Source organism: Medicago truncatula, chromosome 8 (genome assembly GCF_003473485.1).
Source record: "Medicago truncatula cultivar Jemalong A17 chromosome 8, MtrunA17r5.0-ANR, whole genome shotgun sequence".
Taxonomy (NCBI): Eukaryota; Viridiplantae; Streptophyta; class Magnoliopsida; order Fabales; family Fabaceae; genus Medicago; species Medicago truncatula.
The window spans coordinates 43,840,302-43,864,537 of record NC_053049.1 but is presented as its reverse complement, the minus strand read 5'-3'; the positions used below and the strand labels follow the sequence as shown (position 1 = coordinate 43,864,537).

At 31.2% G+C, this 24,236-nt stretch overlaps 3 protein-coding genes across 5 annotated transcripts; 2 read left to right on the top strand and 1 right to left on the bottom strand.

Moving 5' to 3' along the window:
• Positions 1–6,895: 6,895 nt before the first annotated feature.
• On the top strand, positions 6,896–9,716 carry LOC11442449 (ammonium transporter 3 member 1). The gene is made up of 3 exons (XM_003630338.4): positions 6,896–7,625; positions 8,223–8,508; positions 9,057–9,716. The coding sequence occupies exons 1-3, from the start codon at positions 6,963–6,965 to the stop codon at positions 9,563–9,565; spliced, it is 1,458 nt and encodes a 485-aa protein (XP_003630386.1). The 5' UTR covers positions 6,896–6,962; the 3' UTR covers positions 9,566–9,716.
• Positions 9,717–15,637: 5,921 nt separating this feature from the next.
• On the top strand, positions 15,638–19,936 carry LOC11442448 (probable LRR receptor-like serine/threonine-protein kinase At5g63710). Of its 3 annotated transcripts, none has more exons than XM_003630337.4 (11): positions 15,638–15,831; positions 16,083–16,237; positions 16,673–16,805; positions 16,910–16,981; positions 17,309–17,452; positions 17,562–17,627; positions 17,723–17,793; positions 17,920–18,063; positions 18,214–18,555; positions 18,651–19,045; positions 19,350–19,936. In XM_003630337.4, the coding sequence occupies exons 2-11, from the start codon at positions 16,129–16,131 to the stop codon at positions 19,665–19,667; spliced, it is 1,794 nt and encodes a 597-aa protein (XP_003630385.1). In that variant the 5' UTR covers positions 15,638–15,831; positions 16,083–16,128; the 3' UTR covers positions 19,668–19,936. The 3 variants fall into 3 exon arrangements, with proteins under 3 accessions (XP_003630385.1, XP_024629082.1, XP_039685370.1); XM_024773314.2 differs by having other exon boundaries at positions 15,638–15,835; XM_039829436.1 differs by lacking the exon at positions 15,638–15,831 and adding an exon at positions 15,908–15,962.
• Positions 19,937–22,151: 2,215 nt separating this feature from the next.
• On the bottom strand, positions 22,152–23,672 carry LOC11435744 (early nodulin-like protein 2). Its single transcript, XM_003630336.3, has 2 exons — positions 23,501–23,672; positions 22,152–23,017 (listed from the first exon to the last, which is right to left on the bottom strand). The coding sequence occupies exons 1-2, from the start codon at positions 23,670–23,672 to the stop codon at positions 22,242–22,244; spliced, it is 948 nt and encodes a 315-aa protein (XP_003630384.1). The 3' UTR covers positions 22,152–22,241.
• Positions 23,673–24,236: the final 564 nt, after the last annotated feature.

The window sequence follows — 24,236 nt, the reverse complement described above, 5'->3', positions numbered from 1 at the left end:
AAAAAAAACAACGTGACATTTTTTTAAGGGAAAAAATAGGGCGGTTATAAAGATGAACATGGGTAGTTGTTTAATTAAAAAATAATTAATTTAAATTAATAGGGTTAAAGTTGGAAGAAAATATAAAAAGCTACCAGCTATAAGCTAAAAAGCTATTTGAAATAGCTTTTCAAAAAACGCTATAAGCTTATGAAAAAAGCTTGTTACCAAACACACCACGTTTTCATCTAACGAGCTTATAAGCTAATCCAACAAGGTATAAGCTAGCTTTTTTGTGTTACCAAACACAGCCTATGTCAGCAACAAATTCTCGATGCGGATGCGATAAAGGTTATTTTGATTTTAAATCTTATTTTGGGGATTTGATTTTTTTTTCTTTATTTTTAAATTAAATAAAGGTGTAAAATCAAATCTTTTCACTTTGGTTTAGTTTTCAAATATTTTTATCATATCCTTCGGTTATTTATTCACATTTTTTTTTTACTTTGTACTTAAGGGTTATTTTGAGAAATAAGACATATAAATTTGTTATATATATATATTTGGTTATTATATATACTTATGAATCTCAAAATATTATGATCCAATTTGTAAATACGAAGTTTCGATTCTTTTAACTTTGGGAAATATGGAGTTTAGAGCGGTTTATTTATCTTTTATTTTAGACATATAAAGATTTGTTTTCTTTATTTTGGAAATAATTGGTTCAAGAATTATTTGTTCCTTTATTTAAAGAATCATTAAGTGCATATGTGAATCAATTATGGCATGAATATTTTTAGCATATAAGAGTCAATTTTCTTTTGACTTAAAATTGAATATTTGGTTTATAGCATGATTGTGATGTTTGAGTTTATTGTTATTAAGTTTCTACAATAACATTTTTTTTCTTTTCCTAATCAATCATGCATTATGGATAATTTTCATGCTATGTTTGTTGTCGCTTTTATGTGATATTTGTAAATGCATTGTCATATACACACGTTGGTGTTGTTTTTGGGACTTGCATCTTCTTTTCAATTATTTTGAATTTGTCTTCACACTTAAGGGTTGCCGATTGACCTTATGGTTACTCAGCAACATAATGAACTAATTTGGCCTACATTATGTCGGTAGTGCCTCGTAAATTTAAGACATTTCCCATCTGACATGTAAATTTAAGACCATTTTCATTTAAATTTATTTATTAAAATGTCTAGTAATTTTGGTTGAGTTGGTTGATACAACAAGTTGCAAAAGTAATCTTTGTTGCATAGATTTGATTCAGTTGGAATTACAAAATATGTAGTATGTAATTGTTCATGCGAGCTGTTTTAGTCGGCCAAAAGGAAGACACGGTTTGGCCGGATAATTACATACATGCGATGGTAAATATGCGGTAATTATTAAGTTTTTCCATGTGGATAATGAGGATGTCAAAAGACACCCATTATCTGACCGGACTTCTTAAGTTTTATCCATGTGGATAATGAGGATGTCAAAAGGCACCCATTATCTGACATGACTTATTACCATATTTGATCATTGCATTGAGATTACCGTTTGCAGTTAAATATTAGCAGTCAAAAGATTGTGTTTTAATGGTGCTTTGGTATCTTGTTTTTGGTCTTTTAATTTACAACTTGTGATGATAAATATGTGGTAATTCTTAAATTTTTCATGTGGGTAATGTGGATGTCAAAAGGCACTCATTATCTGACAAGACTTATTAAGTTTTTTCATGTGAGTAATGAGGATGTCAAAAGGCACCCATTATCTGACAGGACTTATTACCAATATTTAATCATTGCACCGAGGGTACCGCTTGCAATTAATTCTTAGCAGTCAAAAGATTGTGTTTTAATGGTGCGTTTGGTACCTTGTTTTTGTCTTTTAATTTACAAATAAATATAAATTGTGCATGTCTTATAATTAATTAATTTTGACATGTCGACTAATGTTGCGTGAGTGTAAACTCATTTAAGTATTTAAGAGTTTACATCCACACCTGCGATGGTAAACATTTGACAATTATAAAAAATTTATTCTTTGTCAAAGCAAATTGTCATTGTTTGATCAATGCTGTAAAATACCGCTAGCAATGGATATTATTGTTTAAAGACATGATATTGATAGTGCACTAGGTATTTTGGTGAGTACATTTGGCTACTCTTGTTCTCTTTAAGCTAATATAGTTTGTGTATCTGCTAATTTGAGTTAAATTTTTTAACTCTTAAAATTCTATTTTCTAGGATTTAAAGAACATTGATATTGTTCTTGGATCTAGACCTTAGATAAGGATGGTGAAACTCATATTCTCTCACAAATTCAGTACCTAATGTGAGAATCAAGTTTGACAAGTGAGTATATACCAAATTTCATAGGTCACGTGTGATCATAAAGCTAAAATATCATATATATTAGAGGTGTTGTTTAAGATGACATTTTTTTTTGTCATATTTCCTTTGCTTAAACTAAGGTGCTTTTGAAGCAATACAGAGAAAGACAAGCTCTCATTGGAGAGTGAGTATTCTATTAAGATTATTAGGCAAAGAAAATATTATGAGCACATTATGTAAATATTTAATCTTGCTGAGACTCTATAATTTCGACTATCAGGTGACTTGTTCGAAAATTCAACATTTAGTATTCTATTTGCACAATTAAGTTTATAACGTTATAGTTAGAAATGATCTTTTGAAGGATCAATTCATAAAGGGTGCAAATAAAGAAAAGATGAAGCAAGAGAAAATAAAATAGTGCTCATTCGGAAAATACCTCAAAAGATAACGGCAAATAAAGAAAGGTAGTCTTGACTGACTTATTGATGAGTCAATAATTATCTGTTTTAGTTTAATATTTTGTTTCGTTTTAATTGTATTTAAGTTTATTTTATTTTAATATTATTTCCTTTTTGAACTATTTTACTTCAATTGCATATTATTATATTTCAGGAATGAATATTTGATGAATTGAGTCTTGGAGCAAAAGAAAGGGGTTTTGGAGTTGATTCGGTGCAAAAATACGAAGATTGGAGACAAAAATACATCTGCCTCAAGTCAGAAGCTTGACACGGCCGTGCCACCTCCCAAGACAGCCTTTTGCTGTTTTTGCTTAGATTTCAAGCTACTTTATTTTTGTCTTACCAAAAAGCCCTTTGCTTGTGGAACATTCTAGTGATGTAATTGCTTAGATTCTAAGTCGAATGTAAACTATAAATAGAGTAGCTAGCCATCACAAATATTCATCTTTTCCTTAGAATTCAATAAGTGATATTTGTTTTTCTAATAAAAGTTCTTTTCTTTTCCTTTACTTTCTTGTGATTTACTTTTATGCTTTTCTCCTTCTTCTCCATGTCTACGATGATCATGAGTGAGTAGACTTCTCTTGTCTTGGGATTGTTGGATAAGTCTTAATGACATAATCCTAATCAAACCAAGCTATTGACCCTAATCTTATGTAACCCTAATCTCTAATCTAAATTCACCGTTTTAACATGAATTAACCATTATCAAACTGTGGAAACAAAAGTGGAGGGTTTGACATCATCTCAAATATCAATTCATAAAATGAAAGTGGAGCTTTGATATTCGAACAAGTGAATTTAGACAAGGATTGCAAAGGCAGCGAAATAGTCTTTGCAATCTTTGAGACATATAGTTTCGATCTTCAAGGGAACTAATAGTGATCAAGTCAGCGAAATAAGTTTGGTTATTAAAGGAACCAAAATCTGATAGTAATCAAATCAACGAAATAGGCTTGGTTGCTAGAGGAACAAAAGAGAAACTTTCTTTAGAAGTTAGGTGTAACATAAGGTTTTAGGTTTAATAGTTTGGTTTGAGAAGGACTTGTCATTAAGGTGAACCAATAATCCCAAGGCTCTTTTATATTATTATCTTTTCAACCGTTTGAAAACCCCAACTTTGCAACTTGATTCTCTTCTAATCATCAACAAAAGTTAATTAAATTTAACAACTCTCTGTCGGAACGATACTCTTATTTTACTACTTCGATAGAACCGTTCACTTGCGGTTTTATCTCATCACTTATGTCCAATGATATTGAAAGATATATCAATTTAGAATGGATAAAGTCGAAAAAAGATTGCTTTATTCATTTTTTAAACCAATTTTAGATTGTCGTTACAAGCTTATTTTTGTATTTAAAAGACAATTTGGTGAATCATCATTTGAATGATTTTTTGTTTTAATTTCTTTTTGAATAAATCAAGATGTTTTGAGTTTTATTTACAAATGATGATTCAATGTGTCTTTTAAGTTCAATTATTAGAGTCAATTCAGTTATGACTTGTGATATTCTATATTGTTTAAGGATTTGAAAACTATATGTTTTTCGTCCCACAAATTAAGGAAATTTTGAGACATAAATTGTTAAGTTTTCTTGAGAATATTGAGTTTGGGGGAGAGATATGGTAATAGAACAAAATTGAATGAGGAAGAATTTAGTTCTAAACTAATTCATATAGTTACTATTATAGTATTTTGGATCCTCATGAGGACATTATTGTTCTTCCTCTCAATAAAGTTAAAAAATTAATTCATATAGTTCAAACTCAACACTCTCAAGAACTAGGGCTTCTAGTGTCATAATTGACTTGAAAGAGAAATTCTATATAGTGTAATTGAAAGACTCTATTACGGCAGTCATGACACTAGTTTGCTTGTTATAGTTTTGAAGCTACATAAGATGGATGTCAATACATTTTTTCTCAATGGTGACATTAATGATACAATATGGTGCAACTTAAGAAAACTTTTGTGTCAATAGATACAAAGTAGATGTTTTGCAAAGTCATGAAATCCACTTATGAGTTAAGAAATTAGTCTCTTTATTGTTACTACATATTCTCATAAAGCAATTATCTCATTTTGTTTTGAGATGATATTATGGAGAATTGCGGATTTAGCAAATTCAGTGGGAGTAAGTTTATATTCATAGTTGAATATGTCAATTTTATTTTATTTAGTCAACGATGATATATGTTTGTTATGTGAAACCAAGGAAATCTCTAACGAAAGTTAGTGATGAAAGATCCTGAGGACACCTCTTTTGTATTATGCATTTCAATACTTAGAGATTCTTATCAAGGTATTATTCAGACATCACAAAAGAGTTATACCAATAAAGTTGAAAATGAAATGACATAATTTTTTGGATGACCTCAATCATCGACAGAGACTTTGCAGTCTCAAATATTGCCCATTAGAAAATTTATGAATTCAGAAATTTAAGTATTTTCCTACGTTTTGCCTATAGAATTTTTGTGTATGATATACACATTTGAAAATAACGTATATAATAAGATTATTTTGCAAATACTTTCACAATTCAAAGTTTGAATTGTGAAAAAGGCAACCATAAGAATTATTAAAAAGAACAAGAGTGTTTATGCTCACATCAGAGATCTGACAATTTGAAGATCATTTATGTGTCAGACTCTGGCTTTTTAGATGTAAGTAGATAATACACATCCTAACTCAATAAATGACTGTAAGTATTTATGTCACTTGGTTGCATATAGTAAAAGGTAATGAAAGATCACTTAAAGATATATAGTGACATGATTTAGTCATATAGTTATTCAACAACATTAATAAAGTTTATTGCCTTATACATTATTGTTGTTGAATGATAGAACAAGTAGAGACAAACTTTATGCTAACTGATCCGCTAATCAAAGACATGGCACATAGGGTCTTTCATATGGTTGTTGTCATTAAGGATGTCTTGGATTAGTGGAAGTCTCTTTTACTTTATGTTCTATACTTTTGTTTTGGTATTGATACATACTTTATGTTATGATTTTCCACAGAAATAAAGTTCATGAGGTTATGTTTATTATAATCATTTCTGTATCATTTTGTGCAAATATTGAATTTGCAAACTTCAATTTTGATCTCACTAAAGTTTTCAGTTGGACCAGTTGGAAATAGACATGATTTAGAGATCACATTGCATGAAATTTCCATGTCACTCATCCATATCGATCTATGTCATCAAGTGCATTGATATGGTGGCCGTCGGGGTTCCGTCACGTTATACGTCAGTGGCGACAGCTGCGGTGGTAATGTATGAGGTGGACCAGATATTGCGCCTAAAGAATTCTGATATAATTATTAAGATATGTAGCCCATGCGTGGGAGATTGTTGGAATATTTTATTATTTATTATATTCCAATATCATTATGTGGGCAAATATCGTAACAATAATTATATTAGCTATTTATCAATTGTGAGACTTAGTTGATTAGTGATCAAATTAAGTAATAAGGCTATTAAATTTCTAATTGGATAATTAATTAAATATTTAATTAATTGATATGGACTCAATGAGTGGATGTCCGGATAGCCCATTAACGGAACAATGGGAAAGAGGATATGGTCCCCAATATACCGTACACAACAAAACTCTCTCTTCTCCCCATCTCAAGAGTACTTGAGGCATAAAGGTACCGGTTGAGGAAGAACCAAATCAGCAGCCGCTAACCCTTGCTGTTTGTTTCAGATCACCTTCTCTCTTTACCGTTGTTGTTGAGAGGGTTGCCAAGAAAGTTTTTTCCAGGTATTTCTTATACCCTAATTCTTAATATCCTTGATAAATCAAACATGTGATCATAATCATGTTCAATGTTTTGTTTGCTTCCGTTATTGATTCATAATTGTTGAACATGTTTTATGAAATCTATTTTTATTATTAAGACCTAAATTTCCAACAATCTAACCTCACACAAACACTTTTCATAGAAAATAAAAATGATACCTTAAATTGTACCCCAAAAATTATAAAAATGATACCTTAAACAATTTTTGTAGGTCAACGGTTCTTTGGTTTAGCTCTTTTACATCACATATTCACGTATACACGTATCTTAGCTCTCTGTATATATAAACCAAGTTCATAGAGTATTTATTGAGTGTGCAATTGTAATAGTAACAATATATAAACTAAGCAAACATTAATCATGGCTGCTCCACCGGTAAACACATTACCGGTAGCATACCAAGCATGGACAAGTCTAGCAGTACCAGACTGGTTAAACAAAGGAGACAACTCATGGCAAATGATATCAGCTACCCTTGTTGGAATTCAAAGCATGCCAGGACTAGTTATCCTCTATGGCAGCATAGTGAAAAAGAAATGGGCTGTAAACTCTGCTTTCATGGCTCTCTACGCTTTCGCGGCGGTTATAATCTGTTGGGTTACATGGGCTTATAAGATGTCATTTGGTGAAAAACTTTTACCCTTTTGGGGTAAAGCTGGCCCTGCTTTAGGCCAGAAATTTCTAATCAGACAGGCAGGGCTACCCGCGACGGTGCATTATCATCATGACGGTAGTTTGGAGACTGCTGAGATTGAACCATTTTATCCAATGGCTACTATGGTTTGGTTTCAGTGTGTTTTTGCTGCTATTTCACTTGTTATATTGGCTGGTTCTGTTTTGGCTAGGATGAATTTTAAGGCTTGGATGATGTTTGTGCCACTTTGGTTAACTTTTTCTTATACTATTGGTGCTTTTAGTTTGTGGGGTGGTGGTTTCTTGTTTCAATGGGGTGTTATGGATTATTCTGGTGGTTATGTTATTCATCTTTCTTCTGGGATTGCTGGTTTCACCGCTGCTTATTGGGTTTGTTCTCTTCTTCACCTCTTTTTCTCTCTAAGAATGCTCATTTTAACACGTTCTTTTTAATATTTACTCTTTTATTAGATGAAATTCACTAACTGTTTTTCCCACTCTCAATATATAATACATCATACAATATGGATGATTGCATTACGTATATAGGTGCATTTTTAATTCTATTCATCAGACAACATGCATGCTTCTTTTTCCTCACACATTTTGAATTTTATAGATAAACAAATTGCCTTTAATACACTAGAGACTGTGAACAGAAAATGTTGGTTGTCACCAATGTTTCCTTGTAGAGTTTGGAAAATAAATTATGAAAATGGTCAATGGTGTGAATGGCAATTAAGAGAGCATAGTAAAAATTTAGAAGATGAGATAAATTATTTAGTGTAACGGCAATACAAAGAATCTTCGGACGATATTCTTTTGTCTACAATTATATCTTATATATTGTCCGTCCATTCATAATGTTTTATGAAAGAAATGTATTGTTTGGTAGTGTTTGCAATATAATGTAATTATATTTTGACAAATGGTGAAATGCGAAACCAAATGAAATGTGACAATGTGTAATAAATAATATAAATATAGGTGGGGCCTAGATCGAAGAAGGACAGGGAGAGATTCCCACCAAACAATGTGTTACTAACGTTGGCAGGGGCAGGGTTACTATGGATGGGATGGGCAGGTTTCAACGGTGGAGATCCCTACTCTGCCAACATTGATTCATCAATGGCTGTTCTCAACACAAACATTTGTGCTGCTACAAGCCTCCTTGTATGGACATGGCTTGATGTCATATTCTTCAAAAAACCATCAGTTATTGGAGCTGTTCAAGGCATGATTACTGGTCTTGTTTGCATTACTCCCGGAGCTGGTACGTTATCATATTATTTATTATTATTACTATTAATTCTTGTCACGTTTTTGACCCTTCTTTCACGGCCATATACTCCATTATTGGGTATGGGTATGCATGAAACCGGCTGGGGAGGGATATTCCACTCTTGACTTGGGGGGATCCCAAGAATCGAACATACTCCTATATTAGTCTATCACTAAAGATTCCATTATTGACTTTTTCAAAATACTTATGGATAAAGATAATAAAATTGAACCAAGAAACAGTCAACGTTCCAAAGCAATGTAATATACTCTAAATTGCTAACTTATTTTATGTAATGCAATTAGTTCAAATATTCAATATATATTTTTTCTTACTCATCTGTCCTATGTAGTATATTATAAATAAATAAAATATTGCAATGATTGTACAAAATTATTCTTCTTAACTATTATTTTTTATTACATTCCTTCAAAAATTAAACTATTATTTATTTATTATTATAAATACAAAGTTAAATAATAATGGCTTCAAATTGCTGTTAAGTACGTATTATGTAAAAATTTATTGTTTGTGAATAGGTTTGGTTCAAGGATGGGCTGCCATAGTAATGGGAGTGCTATCAGGAAGTGTGCCATGGTACACAATGATGGTACTTGGAAAGAAGATATCAATATTTCAAAAGGTTGATGACACCCTCGCCGTGTTCCACACTCATGCCGTGGCTGGCCTACTAGGCGGTGTACTCACCGGCCTATTCGCCGAGCCACAATTAAGTACTCTCTTTCTCCCCGTCACCAATTCCAAAGGAGGTGTCTATGGAGGCTCTGGTGGTGTCCAAATTTTAAAACAAATAGTTGGAGCTTTATTCATCGTTGGATGGAACATTGTTGCTACTTCAATAATTTGTCTAGTTATAAGTTTCATTGTTCCTTTAAGAATGACGGAGGAAGAGTTGCTCATTGGGGATGATGCAGTTCATGGGGAAGAAGCTTATGCTTTATGGGGTGATGGAGAGAAACTTAGTCTCTACAAAGATGATACTACACAACATGGCATGGCTTCAAGTGGTGTCACTCAAGTTGTCTAGATATCATATGAGAAAATTCAACAAGTTGGAAATCGATCGAGAGGGTTATGTAGTTGAAATGATGTCATTTTTTTTTTATTGTGAAAAATGTAATATTGAAGGAAACAAATAATTAAGGAAAAAATGTCTGATTTGTTTGTCCTTGTTTTTATACCTGTAGTTGTTCATTTTATTATGTTGTCATATATACCTCTAATGAATTATTTATGTGCTTACTACTAGTAGTCTAGTACATTGGTAACCAGCTATTAATGTACTATTAGGAAGAAAAAAAACAGCTATAAAGTTTTATATATGGCTATATGCAATTATGTGTGCCATAATTTGATTCATTGTTAATTTTTTTTGGCTTAATTGCACTTTTCACCCCTATCTTTTGCCAATTGTGCGATTTTGCACCCCATGTTTTTAAACGAGCGATTTTGCACCCCATCTTTTTCCCCCTTTCTGATTTGGAGGCCCTCCATGTGTTTTAGTGATGATGTGTTTGATTTTGATGACGTGTCTTCATTTAATGTTTGCCACGTGTGTAAATGTAATTTTAAAAAAACAAAAAATTGATTTTGGAAATTAAAAGAAAATGCAGATCTTGTTAAATTAAAATTAAATAAAATACAAACAAAAACCAATTAAAAAAATAAAATTAAAACAAAAATCAATTAAAAAAATCTAATTATTTATTTTAATTTTTTTCCATTTGGATTTTATTCATAGAATTTTTTTTAAACAAAAAATATCGATTACCGGTCCCGTTTATGGCAGAGCTACTGTCAATTTTTTTCCCTTTTATTTTTGGTCACCAAATTTTTTTTTCCGTTTCTTTTAATTTCCAAAATCAATTTTTTGTTTTTAAAAAATTATATTTACACATATGGCAAACATTAAATGAAGACACGTCATCAAAAACAGACACATCATCACTAAAACACATGGGGGGCCTCCAAATCAGAAAGGGGGAAAAAGATGGGGTGCAAAATCGCTCGTTTAAAAACATGGGATGCAAAATCGCACAATTGGCAAAAGATAGAGGTGAAAAATTACAATTAAGCCATTTTTTTTTTCTTTCAAATTGATGAAGATTGGTTCATTTCACAATGTTTCAGTTCATGTGATTTCACACAAGGGAGTGATTTTGAATCTTGTTGCCTGATTTGAGGACCTCCTTTATTGATGAATACAATACGTATCTTTTAAGCACTTTTAAGTTTTTAAATTTCCTTTGAATTAATTGTTTTTTTTTATATCTACTAAAACAATAATATTTATTCAAAAAAATTCGTAGAATATATAAAAGAAATAACATAAATTCAACATCACTAAAATGAAATGATGGATTTACGAACAATTTTACAACATTCAAGTTATATAATGACATAAAACAACGCAACAAGTGCAAAAAAAATTAGAATGATTTGAATACATTACCTTCAGATATGTAACGTTGACGGATGTTATTGACCAAAGTCAACGTGTGTATGTGTATATATATATATAGACACACACCAATCTAACATATCTACAACAAATCATGAAGTAGGAAAAGGTTGTCGGAAATAAAATCAATATGTATATCTTGCCCCCATTGAGTTCTCCCTGTAAACTTGATCATTCAACATTTGGTGTATTAATTAAGGCACCAATTCAATATAATGCACGTTCGGCAGAAAATAGTTTAACAAGGCAATTGCCATGATCGTAATCTCTCACTGAAATGATAGTTACTTAGTTTCATTTTCCTATAAATAATAGGGGATCCTGGTCCATGTTATATTTGTTTTCTTGAATTAGTTTTTATTGTTGGCTGTTGCTTTGAAAAACAAATAAAACTAACTATGTATTTATTCATTTTTAGATATTTTCATAATTTAAATTGATACAAACATAAACAATAACGAGTTTTGTTATGTATAGGTTGCGATTTTTTTAATTGAACAAGTAAACCCGATTGTTAATGGATGAGTTAAGTTCACAATGATCTAAAAGTTTTGAAAGCATGAGAAACGACACCAATAAAATTTTATCATGTACACCAACAAGTATACCCTCACCTCTACATTTTCATGAAAAGTCAATTTCACCTTTATATATAGGAAACTTCTACGGTACACCTCATAAATTGAGGTGTACTAGTACTCTTGCTTAATAAATTGATAAATTATCGATCATTCTAGGAAGTAAAAAGTTATTTATCAAAATTTATATTGTAGAAAACATTATTTCATAAGAAAAAACATAATTTCATATTGGTTATAAGAATCAAATTAAATTTTTAACATTTTCTCTTAAAAATACTCAATATTCTTCGTTATGAGTAATAAAAATAAAATAAAAATTATTTCTTCGTTATAAGATTTAATTTCTATAATTATCAATGATAGAAAATAATTTTTTTTCTTAAAAAAAAACAATTCATTTAAATATTAATTTAATTATCTGATGTACGGATACACTCAAATATTTGAGTGTACCATAGAATTTGCCATATATAAAATCTTTCAATTTTTCCTCGGACTTTTTCAAAGTTTTTTGAAGAGTAAAGTGAAAGTAAGTGTTCGAATACAAACCGGATTACCTTTTCAAAGTGCTCCGATACACAATTTTCGGAAAACATATTTTAACATTTTTTATGTGCACTAGTTATCCAAAAAACTATATAGAGTTTTGTGATCTGTATAATTTTTCTAAAAAACTTATGCAAAGTTTTCCAATGTGTATGAATATAATATTCCTGAAAAACTTATATAAAGTTTTCAGGTTTTTTTTTTAATTATTTTTTTCTAACTCAAAAACTAAATAATAAATTTTTTCAGAAATTTTATTCAAACCAAAAAGGCTGAAAAGAGTTTTTTGAAAAAAATTTAAACCCGAAAAACTTTTACATAAAAAAACTCATGTAGGGGTGTGAACTATTCTAAATATGGAAAGGTTAAAAGTGAGAATAAAATAAAAGATGTAAAAAGTTAAACCACTAAAAAAAGGTAAAACTGTTTCCAGTGGTGAAAATTCAAAAATAAATAAGAAAATGTTAAGAAGTGTCCTACACACACTTATGATTCAAAATAGCACATGAAAAAATACACTTGACATAATATAATTGGTCGAGGTAAATGGATACATGGCTACAATGATCTTAAAATCAAGAAAACTTGAGTTGTGCATAAATAAATAAAATGAGGATGAATAGTAAGTATAAAAAAAATTGACGAAATCTCTCTAGTAGACTTAGTCTTCTTTTATCTTCTTCTTTCTCCATTATGTACTAAGAACATCAACTCTAAGTAAGTTCTCATCTCTCAATTTTACCTTTGAATTAATAATCAATTTACGATTATCTTTCACATTCTCAATTTCATATATCGACACTAGTTAAGAATTCAAATATAGTAACAATATCTTGAAGCATGTGCAGTGAAACCATTAAAAATGTAAAAATTATTCTTTTGTTTCCTAATGATACATGGTAAATTTTTCCTACACCAATCCATTTCTTAGCAATATATAGCAAATCTAAGTAGTGGCCCCGAATTTATGCTCATAAATCTCATCTAATTCCCACTCTCACAATGCTTTCTCCAAGTGGCTGTCATTCCACCCTAATAAAATATGGAATTGGAATTGGATGTGATGAGAACTTCGTCGCCGTCAATGGATGCTTCATAGTCACTCCATTATTTGTCCATCTTATTCTCCCCTAATTGGTAACTTACTTAAATAAGTACATTTTATTTAGTGGTGGCCGACTCTCCTAGTTGGTTCCTTGGTGGTGTTAACCAATAAAACTTTTATTATAATAATTTAATAAAAATGTTTTCATGCATGAGCGAGCATTCCAATGACATTTCACTAGATTTAAATAGATATTTTCACAGATATTTTTTTTTAAGTAGTTATTGTCCCTCCCAATTAAGATATACTCACAGCAGCATTTTCACATATATTTTAAAAGTAATATTATGATAGAATCCATTGTTATGAACCCAGTTTTTTTTAAGGAATTATGAATCCATTGTTATCTCCTTAAAAGTGAACTTTTTTCAAAATATGTATTACTAATTTTTATTTTTATTTTTATAGAAGCGAGAAGAGTAAAATTTAAATTATTATATTGATAATAAAAAAATAGTATAAATTACATCAAAGTTACATAAAATTTGGAATGGGATAGCACAAAGTGTGCTTGCAATTTGCCAATAATTCATCCTCGTTAATTACCTATTTTCGCATACATGCACTCCTTCTCCCACACCCCATGAAACCAGTTTTTGGCTTAAGAAAGTGACCTTTTCTGGACTTTGAGGTTGTCTCCACCATACTGACTTTTTTCTAGCTCCCCCTTCCTTTTTGGTCAGCATATCCTATCCTATTTTAACAAAAAAACAATCTTCTTTTTTCCATAGCCACACTCCAAAAAGGGTCACACAGAAAAAGGAAAACCTTTAGCATACCTTTCCCTTTGATATATTTTTTTATAATATAAAAAAAACTCTAATAATAAGTGATCATTTTGGTTCTTTAGATTTTATCTGTAAAGAATTAGCTGTTTTGTGTTGCCAAAATATCACACAACACACGCCGCTGCAAACAAGGTTTAATTTACTTATTTCTCCCATTACATGAAGCACTCAACCAATCACACATATCCTTCACAATATTTATAGTAACATCAATACTAATTTTTAAAAATAAATTAATTGTTTGTAACAATATGTGTCAATAATGTCCGATTGTTATCGAGAGTAGTGATACAATACAAACATTAGACACACCTTTGATAAAAAATGTACCTGTTACTAAACTCCCATCAAAAATTGAATGCATATCTTTCGGTCGGATGTTTCAGTAGTATGTTCCTTAACCTATGTTAGAGTACATGTTAACATTTGCCTACGATTGATACCGCTAATTAGGGCTGTTCTCGCTAGCACGTGAAACATGCCTCAAATGAAAGCAACCAATGTTTGATCATCTTACAAGTGTCACAATCCCACTTCACCATTGTTGTTTATGTATATGCCTTATAGGGTGATGCCATAATTATCCACAATTCCTTATCCTAATTAAAACTTTACTTAGTCTCCCCCTTTCCTTTCCGCACTACCACACGGTCCAAAAAATTCTCTATTATTACTAAAAGAAATGATATTTGTACAATCAATTTGTGACAACTTTTTGATAACTTTTTCTCTGATAGTTACATTATCCTCTTATTCTCTCTCTCTCTCTTCCTTTTTCTCTCTCCAATGTTTTTAATCAATAAAAATAAGGAGAAAATAAGTTGTCACCAAAAATTGTCTCAAATGGTTGTTAAAATATCACTACTCTATTCCTAATGGTGCCTTTTAAAATGCAGCTAAAGTGGTTCCTTTCTTCTTTTGCTTTTAAAAAATTAAATATAAATAAAATTGAAAAGGCACTGTCAGGAAACAGGAGAATCTATAATCAAATCATTTTTAGTGGAAGCTTCATTTGTGCCACAGCTCAGCCCAAAAATGAGAGAGTGAGATATTTGCTTGCTAACAAGCATTAAGACATGGATTGGATACCACCAGACACTACTTTAAGAATATAAATTAATTGGATGTAATTTATATTTTTCGCGTAGAACACTGAACATATTTTTAATTAGAAGTGTTGCAGTATTTTAGAGTTTGTTTGGAGTTGAAGCATTCAAATTGTTTTAAGAAAGAGAATCGACATGGTGCGACACAGTTGATAAATTATCATCTTAGTAAATGATTTGATTTTAAATTGATGCATATGAAAGAATATATGTATCCCTTTATATGAATTGAAGTATTTGAAGGAATTAGTCTCTAACTATAGATTGAAATAAATAGTATTCATCAAGAGAGAGGGATAAAAGGGTGATGAAGAAGCCTATTAGTATCAACAAAGTGAAATCCTAATTTAGTGGGATTCTCATTCTCTTCCCACCACTGACACAACCAACACATAACCAAGTAGCTCTCATATTCTTTCTCATTGGTCTCTTAGTATATTCCTTTTTTTTTTTTTTTTTCTATGCAATTCACATTTAATTTATTTAGCTTGGTTCATGTATTTTTGAAAAAAGAAAAAAAAAGGAGTCTTCGTTCTTTACCCTTTTAAGTCCTGTTTCTTATTGCCATGTGGGTCCCTCCCTTGCACTACCTTATGATCACTCAACTCATTTGCTATCTTTGACATTCATCATTTTGTGACAACAATAAAGTGTGATCCCTCCTTCAACTCCCTCTCTCCTATCAGTGTTCATGTTTGCAAAACTAGTAAGTATGTTTTTGTTCCTTTTGTTCCTGTCTTGTGTAAATATATCATCAAAGACATACATACAATACAACATGCATGTGATGTGAAGATATGTATACACATGAAAACATGTAGTCACTTTTGTAAACTTGTATATGCAGATATAGTATTACTTTTTAGAATAAAGAGAACTATTTTACATTATTTTGTTTCTGTTTTTTATTAAATGTTATTAAACTATTTCTCTATTGTGGTTTTTCTTTTAAAAAAGGGCTTGAGAAGGTGTGTATGTTCTTTGGAGATCAAAGGGGTTTTCCATGTTGCCCCCAAATTCTAGCAGGGCTCCTTTCAAAATATTGATGAGGTGGTTCATATTCCTTGTTGTCTTGAAACTCAGTTCTGCAATCAAAGATCCTGATATAGAAGGTATGGTGAATTTTGATGTTATTCTTTCTCAATAGTAGCATATATGTATGTATCCTTACAAAATCGGCTTGTAACTACCTCTAACAATCTCCGGCACTATCTTATTTGTTGTTAGTGTAAAAAAGTTGTACAATGACAGAAGTTCAAATTTTAAAATTATTTAACACTTGAATTACTGTAATTATATCTACCTTTGTTAAATTTGACATTTAGGAGGATAACTTGTGTTTCACTCTTATCTTGAAATTTGTTTACATGTTGATGTTATAGTTTTGAAAATTACTACTTTAGTAGAGTTATTGTTTTCCCACATACCAAAAGTTTTAGCTTGTTATTCTCTACTTTGTGCATAACTTAAATCCTTCTTATTTGACAATTCTCTATTATATATCAACACTCTTAATGATTCTGAAACATTTGGTCTAATATTTCCAGGTGAAGCTCTGCTTGATCTTTTGAATTACCTCAATGATTCAAATAATCAAATACAAGATTGGGATAGTCATTTAGTGAGCCCATGTTTCAGCTGGTCACATGTCACTTGTAGAAATGGACATGTCATATCTCTGTAAGTTTATCTATCACATAAAGTACAAAATGTTTCTTACTACTGTTTTCATAATCTAGTTTTTTCTTCATATTCTCAAATATTTTTTGCTAATCAATCTACAGGACCCTGGCTTCTATTGGATTTTCTGGAACACTTTCTCCCTCAATTACCAGATTGAAATATTTGGTTAACTTGTAAGTCTCTTTATAATTAGTTGACATTAATTAGATTGGCTGCTTATCCAACTAATGAACTATAGCAGCATGATGATGCCATAACAATTAAAGTAGTGTTTGGATTTTACTTTTCTTAGCCATACAATGAAGAGTTTGATTTTGATCGACTTTCAGAGTAAAAAGCTTTATACTGCAACAAAATCACAATCATATTTGTGACATTAGAAGTAGTTATGATTAACGTTAAATTTTTTTAATGATCCGACTATTACGATTGATGACTATTGACTAGTGAGGTAGTTTCTCCTTCCTGCTAGCTTGTCTTAAACTATAATCTTGATGCAGGGAATTGCAGAACAACAATCTTTCAGGCCCCATACCTGATTACATTTCCAACTTGACAGACCTACAATATCTGAATCTTGCTAACAATAATTTTAATGGCTCTATACCGGTTAGTTGGGGTCAACTATCCAGTCTCAAGAATGTGTAAGGATTCATTTTCAATTTCTTATATGCTTCTTCTATGGTTTTTTTCCCATATGCTTCCTATTCTGATATTGAATGCTATAATTGATTTGTGTTTTTCTTTTAACAGGGATCTTTCATCTAATGGTCTTACCGGAACTATCCCTACACAACTCTTTTCAGTTCCAATGTTTAAGTATTAATACTTATATATTTATGAGTATTTTCATTTAGTAATAGATAATATTGTATCATGTATTCTCTTGATTAATGATTTTTTTTTACTTTCAGCTTTTCAGATACGCCTCTTGATTGTGGCTCTAGCTTCGACCAGCCTTGTGTTTCTAAATCTGATCATCCAGGTTTGATTGGTTAACTCAAAACTTAAAACATGTGATTAAGAAAGTATAATAAACCTTGAAAAATATGAACTACTGAAAAAATTGTTAGGTAGAAGCTACATAAAGTTTACCTCTCCTTTGCTGCAGCTTCAACCAACAAATCAAAATTGGCAAAAGCCATGCCTTATGCGAGTTGCGGTGCATTTGTGCTTCTGTGTCTTGGAGCCATCTTTACATATAGACACCATCAAAAGATCAGACACAAAAGTGACGTCTTTGTTGATGTTTTAGGTAATTTTTCCTTTTTTTTGTCAAATTACTTTGTCTCAGCATGACATAATAAGGCCTAGTAGGAAGTACCTTTCTTCTGTTTTATATAAAACATAAGAAACATTTTCAAAACTCCATCGGAAAGTAAGTAATATATGATAAATTTTACAGGTGAAGATGAGAGCAAAATTTCTTTTGGACAATTAAGAAGGTTTTCTTTGCGAGAACTCCAACTCGCAACTAAAAGTTTCAGCGAAAGCAATGTAATTGGCCAAGGTGGATTTGGAAAAGTCTACAAAGGAGTACTCTCAGATAACACAAAAATCGCTGTGAAACGCCTCACCGATTATCATAATCCTGGTGGTGAGGCTGCGTTTGAGAGAGAAGTTGATCTGATTAGCGTTGCAGTTCATAGAAATCTCCTAAGACTAATTGGATTCTGTACAACATCAACTGAAAGAATCCTTGTATATCCTTTCATGGAAAATCTAAGTGTAGCATATCAACTAAGAGGTAAAAAACAGATAACTTTTTCAATTCTCTGATCTATTTCTTTGAGAGTTTTGTGCTCATTGCTTAATATTATTGATTTCTCTATGCTGTTTTAGATTTGAAATCTGATGAGAAAGGCTTGGATTGGCCGACAAGGAAGCGTGTAGCTTTTGGTACGGCGCACGGTCTAGAATATCTACACGAGCAATGCAATCCGAAGATAATTCACCGTGATCTAAAGGCTGCAAATATCCTTCTAGATGATGAGTTTGAACCTGTTCTAGGTGATTTTGGACTGGCCAAGCTGGTTGATGCAAGGATGACTCATGTTACCACTCAAGTGCGCGGTACAATGGGTCATATTGCCCCGGAATATTTGTCAACTGGAAAATCATCAGAAAAGACAGATGTTTTTGGATATGGCATAACACTTCTTGAACTAATCACTGGTCAGCGCGCAATTGACCTCTCTCGGCTCGAAGAGGAGGAGGACGTTCTTTTGATTGATCATGTAACATTTTCTATCTACTTCATCCATTAATTGCTTCGTTAATATTGTTTAGTGGTCATTCATCGATGTTGTTATTAGGGGTTTAGAGTTTATACAGTCACACAGTTGTGGATCTCGGCAGTTATATGAATATCAAAATACTCATATTTCAATATGGATTTTCAAGCTTATTTGGTGAAGTAAAAGTATAAGCCATATGATATTGATCCAATGGTCGAGATCCTTCGACTGTGTGACTAAATCTTTTCCCCAATATAATAATTTTCCTCTATGGATATAATGTTAATTTGAATTTATGAAACAGGTAAAAAATCTAATTAGAGAAAATAGGCTAGAGGACATAGTGGATAACAATTTGGAGACTTATGATCCAAAAGAAGCTGAAACCATTCTTCAAGTTGCATTACTTTGCACACAAGGCTATCCAGAGGATCGTCCGACAATGTCCGAGGTGGTAAAAATGTTGCAGGGAGTAGGGTTGGCAGATAGATGGGCTGACTGGAAGCAACTTGAAGAGGCTAGAAATCAAGAAATAGAATTATCACTCATGACTCACCAATTTCCTTGGAGTGATGAATCTACTCTTGATCAAGAAGCTATACAACTTTCCAGAGCAAGATAGGCATAGAATAACTACAGAAGTCAATTTTGAAAATGCTCGTCCTTGTCATCATAGAATATATATGTACTTTCAGTATGCTTTAAAGAAAAAAGGAATATATACGCATACGTACTTTAAAGTCTATATTATATATATATATATATATATATAGTGATGAATGTTATATAGAATAGAATGGAAAAGAAAGGAATGAAGGGTTTGACATAGATAATATATTGTATTTAATTAGAGGTGAAGATTATGGTTGCAATATATGTGAATCACAACTATGTTTGCCTTTCTTTGAAGTTTTTTTCTTTACATTGTTGTTTTTCCATGACAAACTGCAAATCAGTAAAAGTCCATTTCATATAAACTAAAGATGATGTTATAATCCTCTCGATTTATGAATGGTTATAACATTGGTTTTTTTATTTTACATTCAAATTTCAATCAACATTCAAAGTGCCATAAAATTAATTCGATTAACATTCGAAATTCAATCAACATTCAAAATGTCGTAAGTTTGTGTGTTATTCATTCAAAGTGAAAATATTCAAAAATGAAAACAAATGGGGTATACTTGTTTAGGTATTACAATACAAACATATATCATTCACATGAAATCCAAAAAATCAAAATGCATAGAAAATCATCAGAAAACCATCCTCCTTCTTGCGACTTGATACTGTGAGTGGTCGAATAATGGATTTAGGTCGTCTAGGTACAATTTGCCTTCACATCCAAACAAATGGTCATAACCCTCATCACCGTATATAAATAAGTTAGAGCGAATTTTGGATTATTTCTTTTAGAGAGCAAATTTATATAATTTAAGAAATTAGTAAATAATGTTAGACTTTTTTTATTCACACCCGTATATTTCTGGTTACACCCAAATTTTCTTAAAAGTTTTTAATAATACCAAAATTGCCTTTTTATATAAATTTTCTTAAAATCTTTATTTCATTAATTGTCACTCTAAAATTTCAATCTCTTTCACCCACAAACGATCAAACAATCATGATGTTCAATCAATTCCTATGGAAGATTAAAGAGTGAATCAAAACATCTTTCATCCATACTCGATTGCGAATTTCTTCTTCTTTTTCAATAATGCTAGTTTCAATTTTCTTCTTCTTATTCAACTGCACTATATGACAGTTTCAATTTTACATTGTTGAGGTTAACTTAAATTCAGTTTAAGTATGTTCATGTAAACTTAGTTTACGTAACTTACTTAAACTTAGTTTACATAACCTACTTAAACTGGGTTTACATGACTTACTTAAACTGAGTTTACATGACCTATTTAAACTAAGTTTACATGTATATACTTAAACTGAGATTACGCATAATCATTGAACAATGTTGAACTTTTAGATGTACACTTAAACACAGTTTACATGACTTACTTAAACTGAGTTTACATGACATATTTAAACTAAGTTTAAGTAATTACACTTAAACTCAGTTTATATGACATACTTAAACTAAGTTTACATGACCTACTTAAACTGATTTTACATAACCTACTTAAACTAAATTTACATGACCTACTTAAACTGAAGAGGGTTTTGAGGTGTGTAACCGAGAAGAAGGAAGAGGCTTTTTAAAATTAAATTTTATGAAAAGATAATTTTATCATTTTAGGATGTAACCAGGATTAAACAGAGTGTGAGTGTGATTAGAAAAACTTATAATGTTATCTTGTCTATTATGTCACTATCTTATCAAATTCTTTTTATCATATCTTGTCTTTATTATATCTTTATGCAACCAAATAAACCTATTATCATATACTATAAAACTTAAGAGTTTAAGAAATTGCTATTTTAAAAGGAATTGTTGAGATATGTAGTAATGATTATTTTTTTTTTTACAAGAGAGAATATATGTAGTAATGAATGAATGTAATCATAATTATTTATTGGGTATAATGCTAATGTTTATTTGTGATCACGGTTATGAATCATTTCCTTACATATTTTCAAGTACTAATAGGCATACCTAAAATAAATGAAAGCAAACTCTGATATTGCATATTATATGTAGGGGTCGGAATTCGAACCCCGGATATCCCACTTCTCCACATTTAATTGTGAGTTCCAACCACCAAGCTACTTGACAAAAAAAATGAAAATTTTCAAATTTTTAATTGAGTAATAAATGTAAAATAAATTTTAATCCGTACTGCAGAAATATCGGAAAAGGATTCCACATCAGCACCATCTCGTAAATTAACGGTTTTGCTCATTCTGGGTGCAGCAAAAAATACTTAGTTTTTTTTTTTTGAGAGAAAAAAAAAAAAAAACTTAGTTGTAACTAGTTCCTCCTAGAAAAAATCTAAACAAAATGTTGTAGTATTTTTGTTTCCATAGAATTGATAATAAATAAGGAGTAATTGTTTTGACAGAAATATTAAAATTAAAATGAACAAATAGCACTATTTACAAAGTTAAGATTAATTATTATATTCCATAAAGTTCAGCCAATAACCATAAACTAAAAATAACTAGAGCAAGACAATTACGACAAAATAGAAATAGCAAGAAACAAAAGCAGAAACATTTGGATATACCAAGAACTAACATTCTAAAAAGTAAAACTACCCAAGACCAAAGCCACCACAAGACCCCCATTGACATAACCACTCAACCTCGTAGAATCCGACTGATTAGGAGGTGGTGCAGGAGAATCATTATTGGTAGAAGGTGGAGGAGTTTCGCTTTGAGCACTTGGTGGTGAATCAGTCTTTTCGGTAGCACTTGGTGAAGGAGCATTCTCTTTGGTAGCACTTGGTTCCGGAGCATTCACCACCGGAGAATTTTTTGCGAATTGTACCGGTGCGACCTCAGAAGGTGAAGGAGCATTCACTGGAGGAGAATTTGTTGGGGAGTGTACCGGTGCAGCCTCAGAAGGTGAAGGAGCATTCCAGGTCGGTGATTGTGATGGGGAGCGTACCGGTGCAGTTTCAGAAGGTGAAGGAGCATTCCATGACGGAGACTGCGCTGGAGCCGTCCAACCAGCAAAACTTGGTGAAGGAGCATTCCAAGCCGGTGGTTGTGCTGGGGAGTAAGTTGGAGAGTTCCATGAGGGAGACGGTGCTGGGGAGTATACCGGTGCAACCATCGGAGATGATGATGGACCTTGATGTTCATGGTTGTGGTGTGGAGAGATAACGACGACCTTAAACTTTTCACCATTTTGGCAATTCACTCCACTAATGAAGTAAAAGGGACCTGTTTTATTCAATGAAAAAGTTGACTCTCCATCGTCCATCTTGTAGATCAGATTCTTTGTGTCGCATGAATCATAGTTTTGGTTGTTTACCACCAACACAGAATCAGATCCTTTGTTATACTTGAAACCTGCATACCAAACAACACCATCACAAAAGATAAAACAAAAATTTACAATTTTTTTTGAAGATTAAACATGAGATTTTAATCTCCATAAATCTAACAAAAAGTAAATCTCGAAAGAAAGACTAAAAAAAGATGCAATGTAAGCATTAAAAAGTGAAGATCTTTTTTATGAGATTTTAATCCTCATAAATAATATCATTTTTTCTACGGTTCTTTCAAAAAAAAAAAAAAAATCATTTTATCTATGGTGTAATTTTTTTTTTTTACAAGATGTTGTAGGTTTTATGGTAGAGATATATTTTTTTTCTTTCGAAATGGAAAAATTTATCCAAAGGCTCTAAATAAAATACAAGATGTGCAAAACTGAACAAGAAACTAACAAATTAAAAAACAAAACATCTCTACAATAAAAATGACACAAGAGAAGAAGTGATATGAAAAGACTTTCATCTATACAAAACATTAAACAAATTGGATTGAACTTACGAAGTGTGTCGTTGATTTGAAACCTAGTTCTGCTAGACCATGCATTGTAGTGTTCAGGTGAACGTCTTACACCCCAACCATTGCGGCCACCAACATTAAACATGTATGAAGACGATAATGAAGTGCTAAGAATCAACATTGATACAATCAAAAGAAAACCAGATCTCACCATTGTTAATTGCTAAATTATTTAGAGGAAGGATTTTAATATGTGTGAAAAGAGTGAAGGTTGGTACTTGTTATTTATAGTGAGGTGGACGCGTACGATGTTAATCATTGCCAAAATTATAGTAGCTAGTTTTGATAATCATGAATTCAATTTTCTAATGAGAAACTAAGTAAACGAGATTAGTGCCATATTATATGATATATACCATATCTCTTGTTTTCTTGTGTGTGAGTTAACAAGTTTGTTCCTTAACATATAATGATATTCCAAATGAATTCCTTTTTTAGAACATATATACGTGATTAATCGTTTGCAAAAAAAAATAAAAATATCGTGCACAATTTCAAAATCGTGAAGATTTTTTTATTTTTTTTTATTTTAATATAATGACGCTATCAGTTTCATTTCCAAAAATTCTTTTGATCGAATCCTTCTTAAGGTCCCTTCCTTCTAGAAACTGGTCGGATAACACAAAAATATATAATCAACTCAAGAATTATTTGACATTATACAAATATTATTATTAAATGCAATATTATTTTTTTGAGAGAAATTAAATGCAATATT